The sequence below is a fragment of the Macaca mulatta genome, chromosome 7, assembly GCF_049350105.2.
Source record: "Macaca mulatta isolate MMU2019108-1 chromosome 7, T2T-MMU8v2.0, whole genome shotgun sequence".
NCBI classification, from domain to species: Eukaryota; Metazoa; Chordata; class Mammalia; order Primates; family Cercopithecidae; genus Macaca; species Macaca mulatta.
In genome coordinates this window covers 55,588,023-55,602,442 of record NC_133412.1, presented here as the reverse complement: position 1 = coordinate 55,602,442, position 14,420 = coordinate 55,588,023, and the positions used below count along the sequence as shown (strand labels likewise).

General features: G+C 39.1%; 1 protein-coding gene and 2 long non-coding RNA genes across 6 annotated transcripts in view; 2 read left to right on the top strand and 1 right to left on the bottom strand.

The window, feature by feature from the left end:
* The window catches only part of HMG20A (high mobility group 20A), a 69,707-nt gene that overhangs the window by 23,922 nt on the left and 31,365 nt on the right, over positions 1-14,420 (bottom strand). Inside the window, exons 2-3 of one of the 4 annotated variants that reach the window (XM_077938505.1) lie at positions 4,310-4,498; positions 3,690-3,782 (exon numbers count right to left, since the gene is read on the bottom strand). In XM_077938505.1, coding sequence (XP_077794631.1) covers positions 3,690-3,778 — 89 coding nt within the window. In that variant the 5' untranslated portion in view covers positions 3,779-3,782; positions 4,310-4,498. 4 annotated transcript variants of the gene reach the window in all.
* Positions 933-1,818, top strand: LOC144330016 (uncharacterized). Its single transcript, XR_013395823.1, has 2 exons — positions 933-1,158; positions 1,288-1,818. It is a non-coding gene; the product is annotated as an uncharacterized LOC144330016 (long non-coding RNA).
* Positions 8,007-10,905, top strand: LOC144330021 (uncharacterized). The gene is made up of 2 exons (XR_013395829.1): positions 8,007-9,235; positions 10,722-10,905. It is a non-coding gene; the product is annotated as an uncharacterized LOC144330021 (long non-coding RNA).

Here is a 14,420-nt window from a genome sequence, read left to right as displayed (position 1 = left end):
TTTCGCTGAAAAGAGGTACCATCGAGATCCAGTTTGATCTCTGCAGGGCTGTTTTCCAAATATTTCAATCATTTTGGATGTGTTAGACAACTTGTTCTTTCACTGTCATTTTCATTTCAACTGTGCCATCAATTTTTAAGTTACTAATTCTTGTCCATTCTTATTTCGGTAAAATATAAGAACTAGGTTTGGGAAAGAGTAGCAATCCTATGAATCCCTGACTTAAGTGGACAGGAATCACTTGGGAATTCACAAGGGAAAACAGAATCCCATGAATCCCTGACTTAAGTGAACAGGAATGGCCAAGGCAGCACATGCCTTCTTGATGACAAGTTGGACGAAGACTGGAAAAAAAAAAAAGGGGGATCTTTTGTTACCATGAATAAACTATCCATGTTCCTAGCTAAAGCCAACAACCCTTCTATTTGCACCCTTGATCTCACATACTCTTGTTTACCCAGGGGCAGATTTTCAGCAATTCTGTCCTTTCTGGCAATATAAATTCTTTTCTCTCTACAAGATCAGTCTAATCAGCATATACGTATGACATTAATTCTCTTAACACAAAACAAAATGAAAAGAAAAAAACTCAATCCCACTTCCAGTTAAGGTCCCAATTTTTCTCCTTTCCTTTATAGCACAACCCCTGGAAATAACTTGTTTATACTTACTGACTTCTCCTCCCTTAAGCCCACTTCAAAGGAGATTTGTGTTTACAACTCTTGTCAAAGCCACCAATGACACCCATGCTAAATCCAGTGTCATTTCTCAGCCCCCATCTTACCTGATGTACCAGAAGCATCTGACACGTTGATCTTTTCCCCTTCCTTGAAATACTTTTTTTTTTTCACTTGGGTTCCAGGACCCTTCACTCTTCTGGCTTTTCTGCTACCTTTCTAGCAACTTGTTTTAGACTCTATTGACTCTTCCTATTCTTTCTTTCTTTCTTTTTTCTTCTTTTTTTGAGACAGAGCTTGCTCTGTCACCCAGGCTGGAGTGCAGTGGCACAATCACGGCTCACTGCAACTTCTGCCACCTGGATTCAAGCAATTCTCCCACCTCAACCTCCCAAGTAGTTGGGTGTGGTGGCACGTGCCACCACACCTGGCTGATTTTTGTATTTTTAATTAGAGACGGGGGTTTCACCATGTTGGCCAGGCTGGTTTCGAACTCCTGACCTCAAGTGATCCACCCACCTCAGCCTACCAAAGTGCTGGGATTACAGGTATGAGCCACTGTGCCCGGCCTCTGTCTGACTTTTAAATGCTGGAGTATGCCAGAGCTCAGGCTTTAGATCTCTTCTTTCTTCCATCCATAGAGTGCTCATTTCTTTGGTGATCTCACTCAGTCTCGTGGCTTTGAATGTTATATGCTGATAAATCCCAACTTTCTGTCTCGCCTAAACATCCCCCTAATAGCAGAACCTGATATCAAAGTGCATATGTGACATCTCCACTTAGATATCTAATAAGCATCTCTAATGTAAAATTTCCAAAACTGAGCTCCTACAACTCCCTCCCACACTTGTTCTGTTTTCCCCAACTAAGCTAACGGCAACTCCATCCCTCCAGTTGCTTTGGCCAAAACTTTTGAGTTGTCTTTGACTGCTTTTCTTCTCCTTTCTTACATTCCTCATCCTTTCTTTCAGGCAAATTCTGTTTGGTATACCTTCAAAATATATCTAGAATTCTATACTTCTCACTACCCCTCATTCCCATTATTTTTGAAACACACTCCAATGAGGTTTTTGCCCCTACTATTCCACCAAAAACACTCTTGTGAAAGTCACCCGATGATGGTTCTTCAGGCTATCATCTGTCTCCCGAATTATTTTAAGAGCCTCCTAACTGGTCTCCTCGTTCCAGCTCCTGCTCCCTTCACTCTATTCTCAATACAACAGTCAGAGGGATCTTATTAAACCGTAAGTCAGATCATATAATTCTGCCTGAAACCCTCCAATGCTCTCCCACTTCAGAGTAAAAGTTAAAGGGTTTATTTTGATCTCTAAAAAACATTTTGATCCCTATGATCTAGTCTCTTCTTACCCAAAGTATGGGTCTCATACCAACAGAACTGGCATTCTCTGGGAGCTTGTTAGAAATGTAGAATCTCTGGTCTTCATATTTTCTAAATCAGAATCTGTATTTTCATCAGCTCTCTTGGCAATTCATGTTTGAGAAGCACTGATGTAATCCTCTACTGCCTCTTCTGCTGCTATGTGTGCTCTAGCCACACCGGCCTCCTGGCTATTTCGGTAAGATGGAAACTCTCCTGCCTCAGGGCTTTTGCACCTACTGCTCCCTCTGCCTAGGATAATCTTCCCCAGAAAACTGCATGCTAGTTGCCTTATTTCCTTCAGGTCTTTATTCAAGTCACTTTCTCATTAAACACTTTCTGGGCCATCCTGTCTAAAACTGCATCCCCAAACCCTTCCTATCCCTTTTCTCCACTTTTTTCTTTTTTAAAACTATAGTTCTACTTTGGGAGGCCGAGATGGGCGGATCACGAGGTCAGGAGATCGAGACCATCCTGGCTAACACGTGAGACCCCGTCTCTATTAAAAAATACAAAAAACTAGCCGGGCGAGGTGGCGGGTACCTGTAGTCCCAGCTACTCGGGAGGCTGAGGCAGGAGAATGGCGTAAACCCGGGAGGCAGGGCTTGGGCGACAGGGCGAGACCCCGTCTCAAAAAAAAAAAAAACAACAAAACTATAGTTCTTATCAACATAATATGTGTTTTACTTATTTATCCTGTTTATTGTCTGATTCAACAAGTTGAATTTGAACTTTAAAGGGCCTATGATTTTTATCTGTTTTGATCAATGCTTTCTATCTAATGCCTGGAACAATGGCACATAGTAGATACTCAGAAAGTTTTTACTGAATGAATATAGTAACTAAGCAGCCTTTAGAAAAGTCTTGGAGAATACTTTCATCTGAGTAGTGAGGTCAAAGGCGGGTATCAACGAGGTGAGAAATAAATGTGAGGGAAGGAAACAGAATTACAAAGTATAGCCTATTTTTTAAAGAGCTCCAAAGAATATTAAAATAATTCATCTTAGGGATTAGCTAGCACTTCAGTCTATTAGTGAACACATTTTCTCTTTGCCAAATAACCTCTAAATATCTAGAAAGGACAAAAATTCAAGTGGAACAGAGATTTTAAGGGAAGAGGTAGACTACTGTTATTAACCCTTTTCTGTATCTCTTTACATATTTCTCAAAAGATCCCACAGAATGGAGAACGAGGTGGGATGGGGAAAAGAACAGAAGTCAGCTGAAGTTACTAAGCATTTTGAATAAAGAACCACATTAAAAAATCTGATCTTTGGGAAAAAACTATTTTAATATCTATGGCAATTTGAACAGAAAATGCATTTGTTTTTTAGAGCTAGCTCTGTGGCAGGTATTTCCTTAACGGTGACTATATAATTTTCTTAACTGGAGTCACCAATGTTTGCTAGATTCCACATATTGTTGTATCAGTTCACAAAAACCAGAGCACTGCAAAAGATAATCGAATGCAGATTACAAAGTGGTTTATGATGGCTGTCACTCTCTCTGCAAAGTGAAATAAATGCACCCTCTATTCTTATGATATAAAACTGCCTCTTTAGGACTTCTTCCTTTGTTAGAAGTTTTGTTTTGAGGCCTATGGAGAAGTCCAATGTTCCAAAGCAGCTGCTTACCCAGTGGTAGCCAGATCATTACTCTCCTTGGAGCCATCTTCATCTGCAAAAAGGGGCGGTAGGGTGGAGCTAGTCATCAAGTTTTCCATCTCTCTGAAAGGAAAAGAGAATAGTAATAAAAAGATTAATGGCTTAATTACTTCCATTTCAAGTTCCACTAATTTAAGAGCCAGCCTTCCTGAACTTTATCACATAAGCAACAGAATAAAAACTGACCTAAATATTTATTTTCTTGACTTGGACACATCAATTTAAACTGTATGGTGAATGGGCCTTTTAATCTTGGTCTCATCAACTGACCAGACTGAAAACAAGTTAGGTTTTAACAACTGGGATGTGGTTTGGAAAATTCCTTTTTATTTATCCAGAGTATCTTCAAAAGTATTCATTTCCTGTAGAAATTGTTAAGCAGGGTAACTCAGAAGCACTGCCACTCTGAGCAAGTTATTTAAGCTCTTTGAGCTACAATTTCACCATCTTAGACTAAGACAAAATTGCTGACTTAACGCAAAGGGTTACTGTGAGGGATTAAAATGAAAGTGCTTAATAAACAGAGAAAGTCTAAGGTAGTAAGTGCATTGAGTATTATATAAAGAAAGGTATTGTTATTACAGCATTACCAGTTCTCAGTCCCAGATGAATCATCTGTAGATTAAATGGTGGCAAACTGAGCCCTCCAAAAGGAAATAATGCAAAGGAAGTACAGGATGGAAGGCATGCTGATGTGGCTCTGAGTCAAAGAAACCACACTTCCAGGTCAGAAATATGCTCCACATACCATCATAACCAAGAGCAGAAATAGCATGCACCTGGGTACAGGAAACAACTAAGCTTAATTGAAGAAAACAAACAAATCACAAGAACTGAGGTTATCAGACTGAACGGACAAAAGGACAAAGTGACAAAGAATAATTTCATTTAGCATATCACTATGACAAACGATTTTTGCCTTTCAAGGCTTACCACCAAGGGCATCATCCCATGTAGTTAAAAGCAGCAGCCTTCCCTTCATCATGAAAGGGATATTCAAACAAAACATTCAGCAGTGACCCCAAACATCAGCCACTTACGTAGAACTGCAAAGCACTCAAGAAAAAGAGTGCCTCAATCAACTGGGAGAATTGAGAAGCAAATTATGAGAATTCACTTAGGAGCTTCCTCAGGAGTTATTTCAGGTGCTGCTGCTAAGGAGACCTAGTGAAACAGCAATTAAAAGGAATGCACAGCAGCAAAGTAGAGCCAGGATCATTCCACTGAAGCGGAAATATGAAGAAAATGCTGATGACACGAAGACCACATTCTCCATGTTCAATGGAGTGATTTATTTCCAAAAGATAACATTGATGTTTTATTCCTTATTCTTACTTATTCTCACTTCTAAGTTTATTATTTAGCAGGCCAAGTTCCATAAATAGCTTGATGGGAAAAACACATCTTTGTACAAATATTACCCATTACAGTGGGTAGAGCATGCAAGGTAGAGAGGAACTTCTCACTCAACCAGAGTAAGCACTTTATTCTACTGCAGGAACACTTGCTACCTCTTTTCAGTTCCTTCAAGATAAGGTGTTAACAAGTGGAATAGCTCTAATAAATGCCACAAAATTCCATTCTACATGTTTTACTGAATAACTCTGACTCAAGTGTACTTAAGTTTTAATTCACATTATACAAATACCAGATTAAAGCCTGGGCTTTAACGGCTGCTAACATCACCTCACACCAATGCCAATGTTCATTCTACAAAAAGAAAACTGTAATATCTGTTAGATCATATAGACTATCCATAGTGAGCAAACATTCAAATGACCAGGTATATACCTTAAGGAACTCACTTGACTGGCGGTTTTTTTTTTTTTTTTTTTTTTGACACAGTCTCGCTCTGTTGCCCACGCCTCCCAGGTTCAGGTGATTCTTGTGCTTCAGCCTCCCAAGTTGCTGGGATTACAGGTACGTGCCACCATGCGCTAATTTTTGTATTTTTGGTACAGATGGGGTTTCACCATGTTGGCCAGGTTGGTCTTGAACTCCTAGCCTCAAGTGATCTGCCCGCTTTGGCCTCCCACAGTGTTAGGATTACAGGTGTGAGCCCCCGCGCCTGGCATTGACTGGTTTCTTTCTAAAAGAATCCCTAGAAGTCAATGGCCTTTCAAGAACCTTGAGATTCAGCATTTAAAGCTCTTGGCATTGCTCCTATGCCTCAAAAGAAGATATATTATCTGGTGCGGGGACAAATGAAGTGTCTTTTCATTCACTATGCCAACATGACCCTGTTAGAGTGTTTTCCAGATATCTTTAGTCATTTCTGAAATGTGGGGAGGCAGCTGGATAACATAACCTTAACAACATATAAACAGATCATATAAACAAAGGAAGTTCAGAGAACACACATTTTTTCCTTTTTTATTTCCCCTCTCTTAAGTTTGCTGTACTCAAACCCATATGGTTTCAGATACATTTTTCTCAGTGTTACTGAGTAGTCAGGTCCCTAAGAGATGAGTAATAAAGTGGGTGGAAGGTTAAGGGGCCAAGATCAACAAAAGAAGGAAATGAAGAAAAGTGCAGTGAAACCCAAAAGCCTCTAAACTAGTCCAGTAAGTTGGAAAATACAATGATTCCCAATAATATGTCTGGGATCCTGGGAGAATGTGTTTCATATGGTCCACGAGGGAGTGATTCAAATGGAATCATGGCTACCAAGCCACTGACTGCCAAAAGCCCTTCACATGTAGCATCTGTGCCTGATGATGTCCCAGTACGGGGGTCACAGTGAACTTTGAAATTTTACGCAAAGCACTTAAGAAATGTGATGAATGCTGCTCTAGAAGGGGAAAGAAGAGAAATTTGTTCAAAGGCAAAGCAATATACAACTTTGGCTCTTCACTGCACTTTATATAAACAGGTCTATCATGCAGATGTTTCTTAGTAGAGGGGACTTATCCAGCTTCTACCAGGAAGCCTCACAAAAATGGTATTACTTTGCCACTTACACTTTGAACCAGGGTCTAGTCCTGAGCTTTGGAAATCCCAAAATTCCCTCTAACACTAACCACTCACTGAAAAAAATTGATACATAAAAGAGTGCCAATTTAAAATATTTTAATGATTACAAAGATTGTAATGAGAATTATATTAAGCGCACCAGATACTTACTGACCAGTGAACACATTCTCTCTCTGTAGTCATCTAGTAGGCCAGATCATAATCAGAACATTGCTATGGTCAATATATGGCCAGAACAAAGGAAATTAGGTGGAACTGAAGAAATGTTCCTCAACTAAGATTGCTCTAGTAATCTTTCCCAGTAATAGGGATGATCACACCAATGTGACTATGTTATTCTAAATGTGTTGGACAGTGCTGGAAGCATATTTGTACTTCTGGTTTCTGGGGTTGGCTCTTTTCAAGCGCCCTTTTCTTAGTTTACACATGCTAACCCCACTTCCCTAAGTCTTTTCATAGAGATGCAGCATATTCCTTCCCCACCACTCCCTCTCCAACCATACACCTCAGAATTGAGAGGTGAGATTCTGCCCATTTCATTTTCCATGCTACAGGCTTTATGCAAAACCCTTGGTTCCTTTAAAACATCAGGTTGCTTGGTTTATCAACCTCATACCCAAAAATCTCTTACCACCATCTCCCATCATTTCAGCTCTCTTAATTCTCCTATTACAACTGACCTTTAAACATGCAAACCTCTATTCTTATGGCCCTTGATTTCCCCTTCTCTGTCCAGCTTAGCTTCGACGGCTACACTGCAAATGTTCTTTTGCCAGCACTCAATTCTCTTGTACTATATCTTTCTATACACCAGAAGTAGATCAACTCTTAAGTTTTGGCTCAAGATGACGCAGAAAAAAAAAAAGACAAAATAGAGAGTATTACTATAAATGTATGGCATCCAATCACAACTGGGCCCTCTATGCTCTTAGTAATCACTATATGTTCTTAGGATATTTCCCAACTGCCATATTATCTCTGTCAAAGCTTTTCAACCAAACTCACCCAAATCCCTCCAACTCAGTCAGCATTATCTTTTCATATTCCTCAACCCCAACTCATGCCAAAAAGCATACTAAGTTGCCTTTTTTAGAAGACATAATTGATATACCATAAAGTTCCCCCCTTTACTACATACAACTCAGTGGTTTTTAATGTATTTACAAGGTTGTGCAACCAACACCCTAACCAATTTTAGAACATTTTCATCATCCCAAAAAGAAACACAATATCCTTTAGCAAACAATCCCAATTCTCAATCCCAATTCTCCCTTCCTACTAGTCCTCCTAGGCCTGGGCAACTGCTAATCTACCTTTTTTTTTTTTTTTTTTTTTTAAAGACACAGGGTCCTGCTTTGTCACCCAGGCTGGAATGCAGTGGCACAATCATAGCTCACTGAAGCCTCAAACTGCTTGTCTCAAGTGATCTCTCTGCCTCAGCCTCCTGAGTAGCTAGGACCACAGGCTTGTGCCACCATGCCTGCCTAATTTTTAATTTTTTTTGTAGAAATAGGGTTTTGCTATGCTGCCCAGGCTGTCTTGAATTCCTGGCCTCAAGCAATCCTCCTGCCTCAGCCTCCCGAACTGTTGGGATTACAGGTGTTAGCCATCATGCCTGCCTACTTTCTGTCTTTATAAATGTACCTATTCTGATATTTCATATAAACAGAATCATACAATATGTGGCCTTTTGTGTCTGGCTACTCTCACTTAGCATAAAGTTTTCAAGGTTCACATTGTAGCATGTATCAGTATTTCATTTCATTTTATGGCTGAATAATATTATACTGGATGGCTATTGCACATTTTGTTGATCTACATATCAGTTGATAGACTTGGGTTGTTTCTAATTTTTGGCGATTATGAATGCTGCTGCTTATGAATATTTGTGTATAAATTTTTGTGTGGACATGTTTTCAATTCTCTTGGGCATATACCTAGGAGTGGAGTTGCTGGAACATCTGGTACCACCATGTTTAATATTTTGAGGATAAATCAAACTGTTTTTCAAAGCACCTCTACCATTTTACATTCACACTAGTAATGTATTAGGGTTCCAATTTCTCCATATCCTCAGCACACTTGGTATTGTCTTTTTTATTACAGCCATCCTAGTAGATGTGAAGTGGTATGTCATTGTGATTTTGGTTTGTATTCTCCTAATGAGTACTGATGTTAAGCATCTTTTCTTATGCATATTGTGCATTTGTATATCTTTTTTGGAGAACTGTCTATTCAAATCCTATTTCAAATTGTGTTTTGTGTGTGTGCTTTTTTTTAGATAGAGTCTCATTCTGTTGTCCATGCCAGAGTGCACTGGTGTGATCTTGGCTCACTGCAACCTCTACCTCCTGGGTTCAAGCGATTCTTGTGCCTCAGTCTCCCAAGTAGTAGCTGGGATTACAGGTATGCACCACCATGCCCAGCTAATTTTTGTATTTCTAGTAGAGACAGGGTTTCGCCCTGTTGGCCAGGCTGGTCTCAAACTCCTGGCCTCAAGAGATCCACCCACCTCAGTCCCCCAAAGTGTTGAGATTACAGGTGTGAGTCACCACACTCACCCTCCTTTGCCCATTTAAAAAATTGTATTGTTATTGCAAAATTGCAAGAGTTCATTTTATATTGTAGATACTAGACACTTATCAGATATACTATTTTCAAATATTTTCTCCCATTCTCTGGGTTGTCTTTTCACTTTGATAGTATTCTTTGAAGTATAAACATTTTTAACTTTAAAGTACAAATTATTTTTCTTTCTTTGGTTGCTTGTGCTTTAGGTGTCATATTTAAGAAACTACTGCCTAATCAAAGGTTGTGAAGATTTACCCTTATGTGTTCTTCTAAGAGCTTTATAATTTCAGCTCTTACATTTATGTCTTTGATTCATTCTGAGAAAACGCACCATATTCTCTGACCTCTACATCTGCAACTGCCACTTGTTGTCTTTGGTTGGAATACTTCCTAGTACCCCAGTCTCTCTTGTCTGGCCAATTATACTTTCTTATCCTTCACATCTCACCTTAGATGTGTCTTCTTTCAGTACGTGTTCTTGGATCAATCAAGAATGTATCAGATGCCTCTTTTATGTACTACCAGAGCATTCTGTACTAAACACCCATCATAATACTTGACTCACTGTACTACACTTGCCTTTTCTAAACCTTAGTTATATGTTTTGTTACGTTATGAACAGTGCCTTGTTTACCTTTAAATTTCCCCCACTCCAGTTTTGAGCATATCATGGGCGTTTGTTAAATATACATTTGATTTCATAGCTTCATCATAATATTGTGGCCAGACTTTGCCTAAAGCCACACCTTACCCCTCAACTGAAGGAGGCTCCTCATTCAATTAGTATTTATTTATTGCTCAAGCAGGCACTTTTGCAGATTATGTATCTTTTAAATGGATTAACTCTGAAACTGGGGGACACTCAATACACTCTCTAAATGTTTCTTCATATATACATTCTCCTTTATTATTTGTAAGGAGCGAGACTATCTTCAAAAAATGGAGTCAGTGTTCATGTCTACTTTAGTGAACATGGCTAATTGATGTATATTCTGTACTAGAATTTTCAACTTTCCATTTATGTTAGATATTCATGTCTAAGTATTGAATCTTTAACATCAATTTTGTTCAACATTTACTCAAGTGACTTCAATCTCTTACCCAGTAAAAAAGGGAAAACTGGGCCAGGTGCAGTGGCTCACGCCTGTAATCTCAGCAGTTTGGGAGGCCGAGGCGGGCGGATCACGAGGTCAGTAGATTGAGACCATCCTGGCTAACACGGTGAAACCCCATCTCTACTAAAAATACAAAAATTAGCCGGGCGTGGTAGCAGGCGCCTGTAGTCCCAGCTACTCAGGAGGCTGAGGCTGGAGAATAGCATGAACCCAGGAGGCGGAGCTTGCAGTGAGCCAAGATCGCGACACTGCACCGAGGCCGAGGCGGGTGGATCACCTGAGGTCGGGAGTTCGAGACCAGCCTGAACAACATGGAGAAACCCTGCTAAAAATAGAAAATTAGCCTGGCGTGGTGGTACATGACTGTAATCTCAGCTACTTGGGAGGCTGAGGCAGGAGAATCTCCTGAACCTGGGAGGCGGAGGTTGTGGTGAGCCGAGATTGTGCCATTGCACTCCAGCCTGGGCAACAAGAGCGAAACTCCGTCTCAAAAAAAAAAAAAAAAAAAAAAAAAAAAAAGAGGAAAACTAACAAATGTGTCTGCTTGTTCATTTACCCAAACACTGATTGAAATTAACCAAATACTAGGCACTATACTAGGGCTGGAAATTTAAATATGAGTAGTATGTTGTCTATATGGATACTGCCCTCAAGGTATAATTCACTTTCAGTAGATGGGAAATAATCATTAAAAAACATGCTAAATGCAATACTGACGTACACAAATATACACAAATACTACGACAGGAAAAAGCTGCCTGAGAGTGCTTTAAAAAGTAGAGTCTATAAACTGGAAGCCCACAGGCCTCATTCAACATGCACATTTTTGGGGGAGTCTGCAATGTATTTTTTAAAATATTTGAATAAGTTGCCAATATAGAAAAATGGGCAGTTATAAGACAAATCTTTGAATTCCTTTATTAAAAAAAATCTGCCCAAACCAGCCTACATCCAACAAAGGCAACATTTGGTTGGTCCTGGGTAACAGCTGTCTCTAACATAGTCTCCACTCTGCTCACTTCACTCATTTACATTACCTGTGCTGTTTTATAGACATATAAGATTGGGATCTCTTCTAAGAATAGGAGTAGTAGTAGGTTAAGCAAAAAGGAATGGTTGGGGACAGGAGAACACTCTAAGCAGAAAAAGAAAGAAGAGACTTTTGTGAAAGACCGCTTGGTAAGGCAAGTCTTCTCAGTGAGTCCCCAGAACCTTTCCCTGCAACTGTTTTTGCTTTTAGTCAAAAGTTTTTTCACTTCTTTATACTGCCTAAAAATTTCATCAACTAAGATTCTACTGCCTTACTAGCAAACTCTTTGAAAGCAAAAACCCAGAAGTTCAACCAAGTAGACACCCAATATCAGAGATCCAGCTGGATAGGAGGAAGTAAAGTAGAAGTTCACTTAGCCAAACAATTAGCTGCTGGTTAACTGAAAAAGTTGATTGAAGGAATCAGAAAAAAAAATGCACTTAAATATTTTAATTAAAAACATTAATATTTTTCCATTCACCAATCTTTTTATGTAGGTCCAAAGCCTTTCCTTCGCGTATTCATCCACTAATCGGAGTCCTATAACATTGCATTTTCCACATCCAGAATGTCCTGCCTATAATTTCTAGTTTCAGATTTTTAAAATATAACAAGAACTTAAAAAGCAATCTGAGTGCAGAATCTTTCCAGGATTCTTTTTCCTATAATATTTTACAATTCAATTAATGTAATCCATCACATCAATAGGCTAAAGAAAAAAAGTCACATGACCGTATCAATAGATGTAGAAAAAGCATTTGACAAAAATCAACACCCATTCATTAAAAACAGACAAACTTGAGCACACTAGGAAAAGAGAACTTTCTCAATTTGATGAAGAATCTCTACAAAAAACCTCTAGCTAACATCATACTTAATGGCAAGAAATTCAAAGCTTCCCATTAAGGCAAGAATGTCCCCTCTTACCACTGCTTTTCAACATTGTACTGGAAGTACTAGCTGATCCAGTAAGATAAGAAAAGGAAATAAAAGGCCAGGCTCATGCCTGTAATCCCTGTATTTTGGGAGGCTGAGGCGGGCAGATCACCTGAGGTCAGGAGTTTGAGACCAATCTGGCCAACATGAGAAACCCCGTGTCTACTAAAGATATAAAAAATTAGCTGGATGTGGTGGCAGTCACCTGTAATCCCAGCTACTTGGGAGGCTTAGGTGGAAGAATCGCTCGAACCTGGGAGGTGAAGGTTGCAGTGAGCTGAAGTAGCGCCACTGCACTCCAACCTGGGCAATAAGAGCGAAAACTTCGTCTCAAAAAAAAAAAAAAAAAAAGAAAAAGAAAAAAGAAAAGGAAATAAAAAGTATACAGATTGGAAACAAACAAAACTCACTTTGCTTGCAAATGACATGAGTTTATATGGAGAAAATCTGAAAGTATTGGGGGGGGGGGAACTTCCTAGAACTAATAAGCAATTATAGCAAGGTTGCAGGATAAAAGTTTAAGGTACAAAAGTCAACTGCTTTCTTATATACCAGCAATGAACAAGTGAAATTTGAAAATAAAAACATATTACCATTTACATTAGCACCTCCCAAAATGAAATACTTAGTTATATATAAACTAACAAAATATATACAAGATCTAGATGACGAAAACTACAAAACTCTGTTGAAAGATATCAAAGAAGAACTAAGTAAGTGGAGACATTCCATGCTGATGGGTAGGAAGACTCAATATTGTCAAGATGTCAGTTCTCATCACCTTAATCTATCAATTCAATTTAATGCAATAACAATTCAATGCAATACCAATCAAAATCTCTGCAAGTTATTTTGTGGCTACTGGTAACAGATGCTAAAGTTTATATGGAGCAGCAAAAGACTCAGCATAATCAATTCGATACTGAAGGAGAAGAGCAAAGTTGGAGGACTGACACCACCTGACTTAAAGACATACCATACTATAATCAAGACAATGTAGTATCAGTGAAAGAAAATGTTAATAGATTAATAGAACAGAACAGAAAGCCCAGAAGTAGACCCACATATATATAGGCAACTGATCTTTGACAAAGGAGCAAATATAAAGGCAATACAATTGAGCAAAGATGGTCTTTTCAACAAATGGTGCTGGAACGACTGGACATCTATATGCAAAAAAATGAATTTAGACACAGACCTTACCCCCTTCACAGAAATTAACTAAAAATGAATCACAGCCCTAAATGTTAACCACAAAACTACAAGATCCTAGATGATAACATAATAATATAGGAGATAACCCAGATGATTATGTCAATGTTATTTTAGATATGACAACAAAGGAACAATCCATGAAAAAAACATTGATAAATTAGAATTCATTAAAATTAAAAAATGTTGCTGTGAGAAAGACACATCAAGAAATGAGAAGATAAGCCACATACTGAGAGAAAATATTTGCAAAAGACACATCTGATAAATAATTGTTATCCAAAATGTACAAAGGATGCTTAAATCTAGACAAAAAAATGAATAACCCAAAATGGGCCAAAGCCCTGAACAGACTTCGCCAAAGAAGACATACAGATACTTGGGCTGGGTATGATGGCTCATGCCGGTAGTCCCAGCACTTTCGGAGGTGGAGGTGAGGGAGCCCAGGGCCCAGGCAGAGCCCAGGGTCTTGAGACCAGCCTGGGCAACATGGCAAAACTCCATCTCTACAAAAAACACAAAAATTAGCCAGGCATGGTGGCATGCATCTGTAGTCTCAGCTACTAGAGAGACTGAGGTGAGAAGATCACTTAAGCCCAGGAGGTTGGGAGGTCGAGGCTGCAGTGAGCCATGACTGCGCTACTGCACTCTATCCTGGGCGACAGAGTGAGACACTGTTTCAAAAAAAGGGAAGATATACAGATAGTAATTATGCATATGAAAAGATGTTCAACATCATATGTCATTAGGTGTAGTTGTCCCTTAATACCCATGTGGGATTGATTCCAGGATTCCTGTGTATACCAAAATTTGTAGATGCTTAAGTCCCACAATTGGCCCTGCAAAACCCATGACTACAAAAAG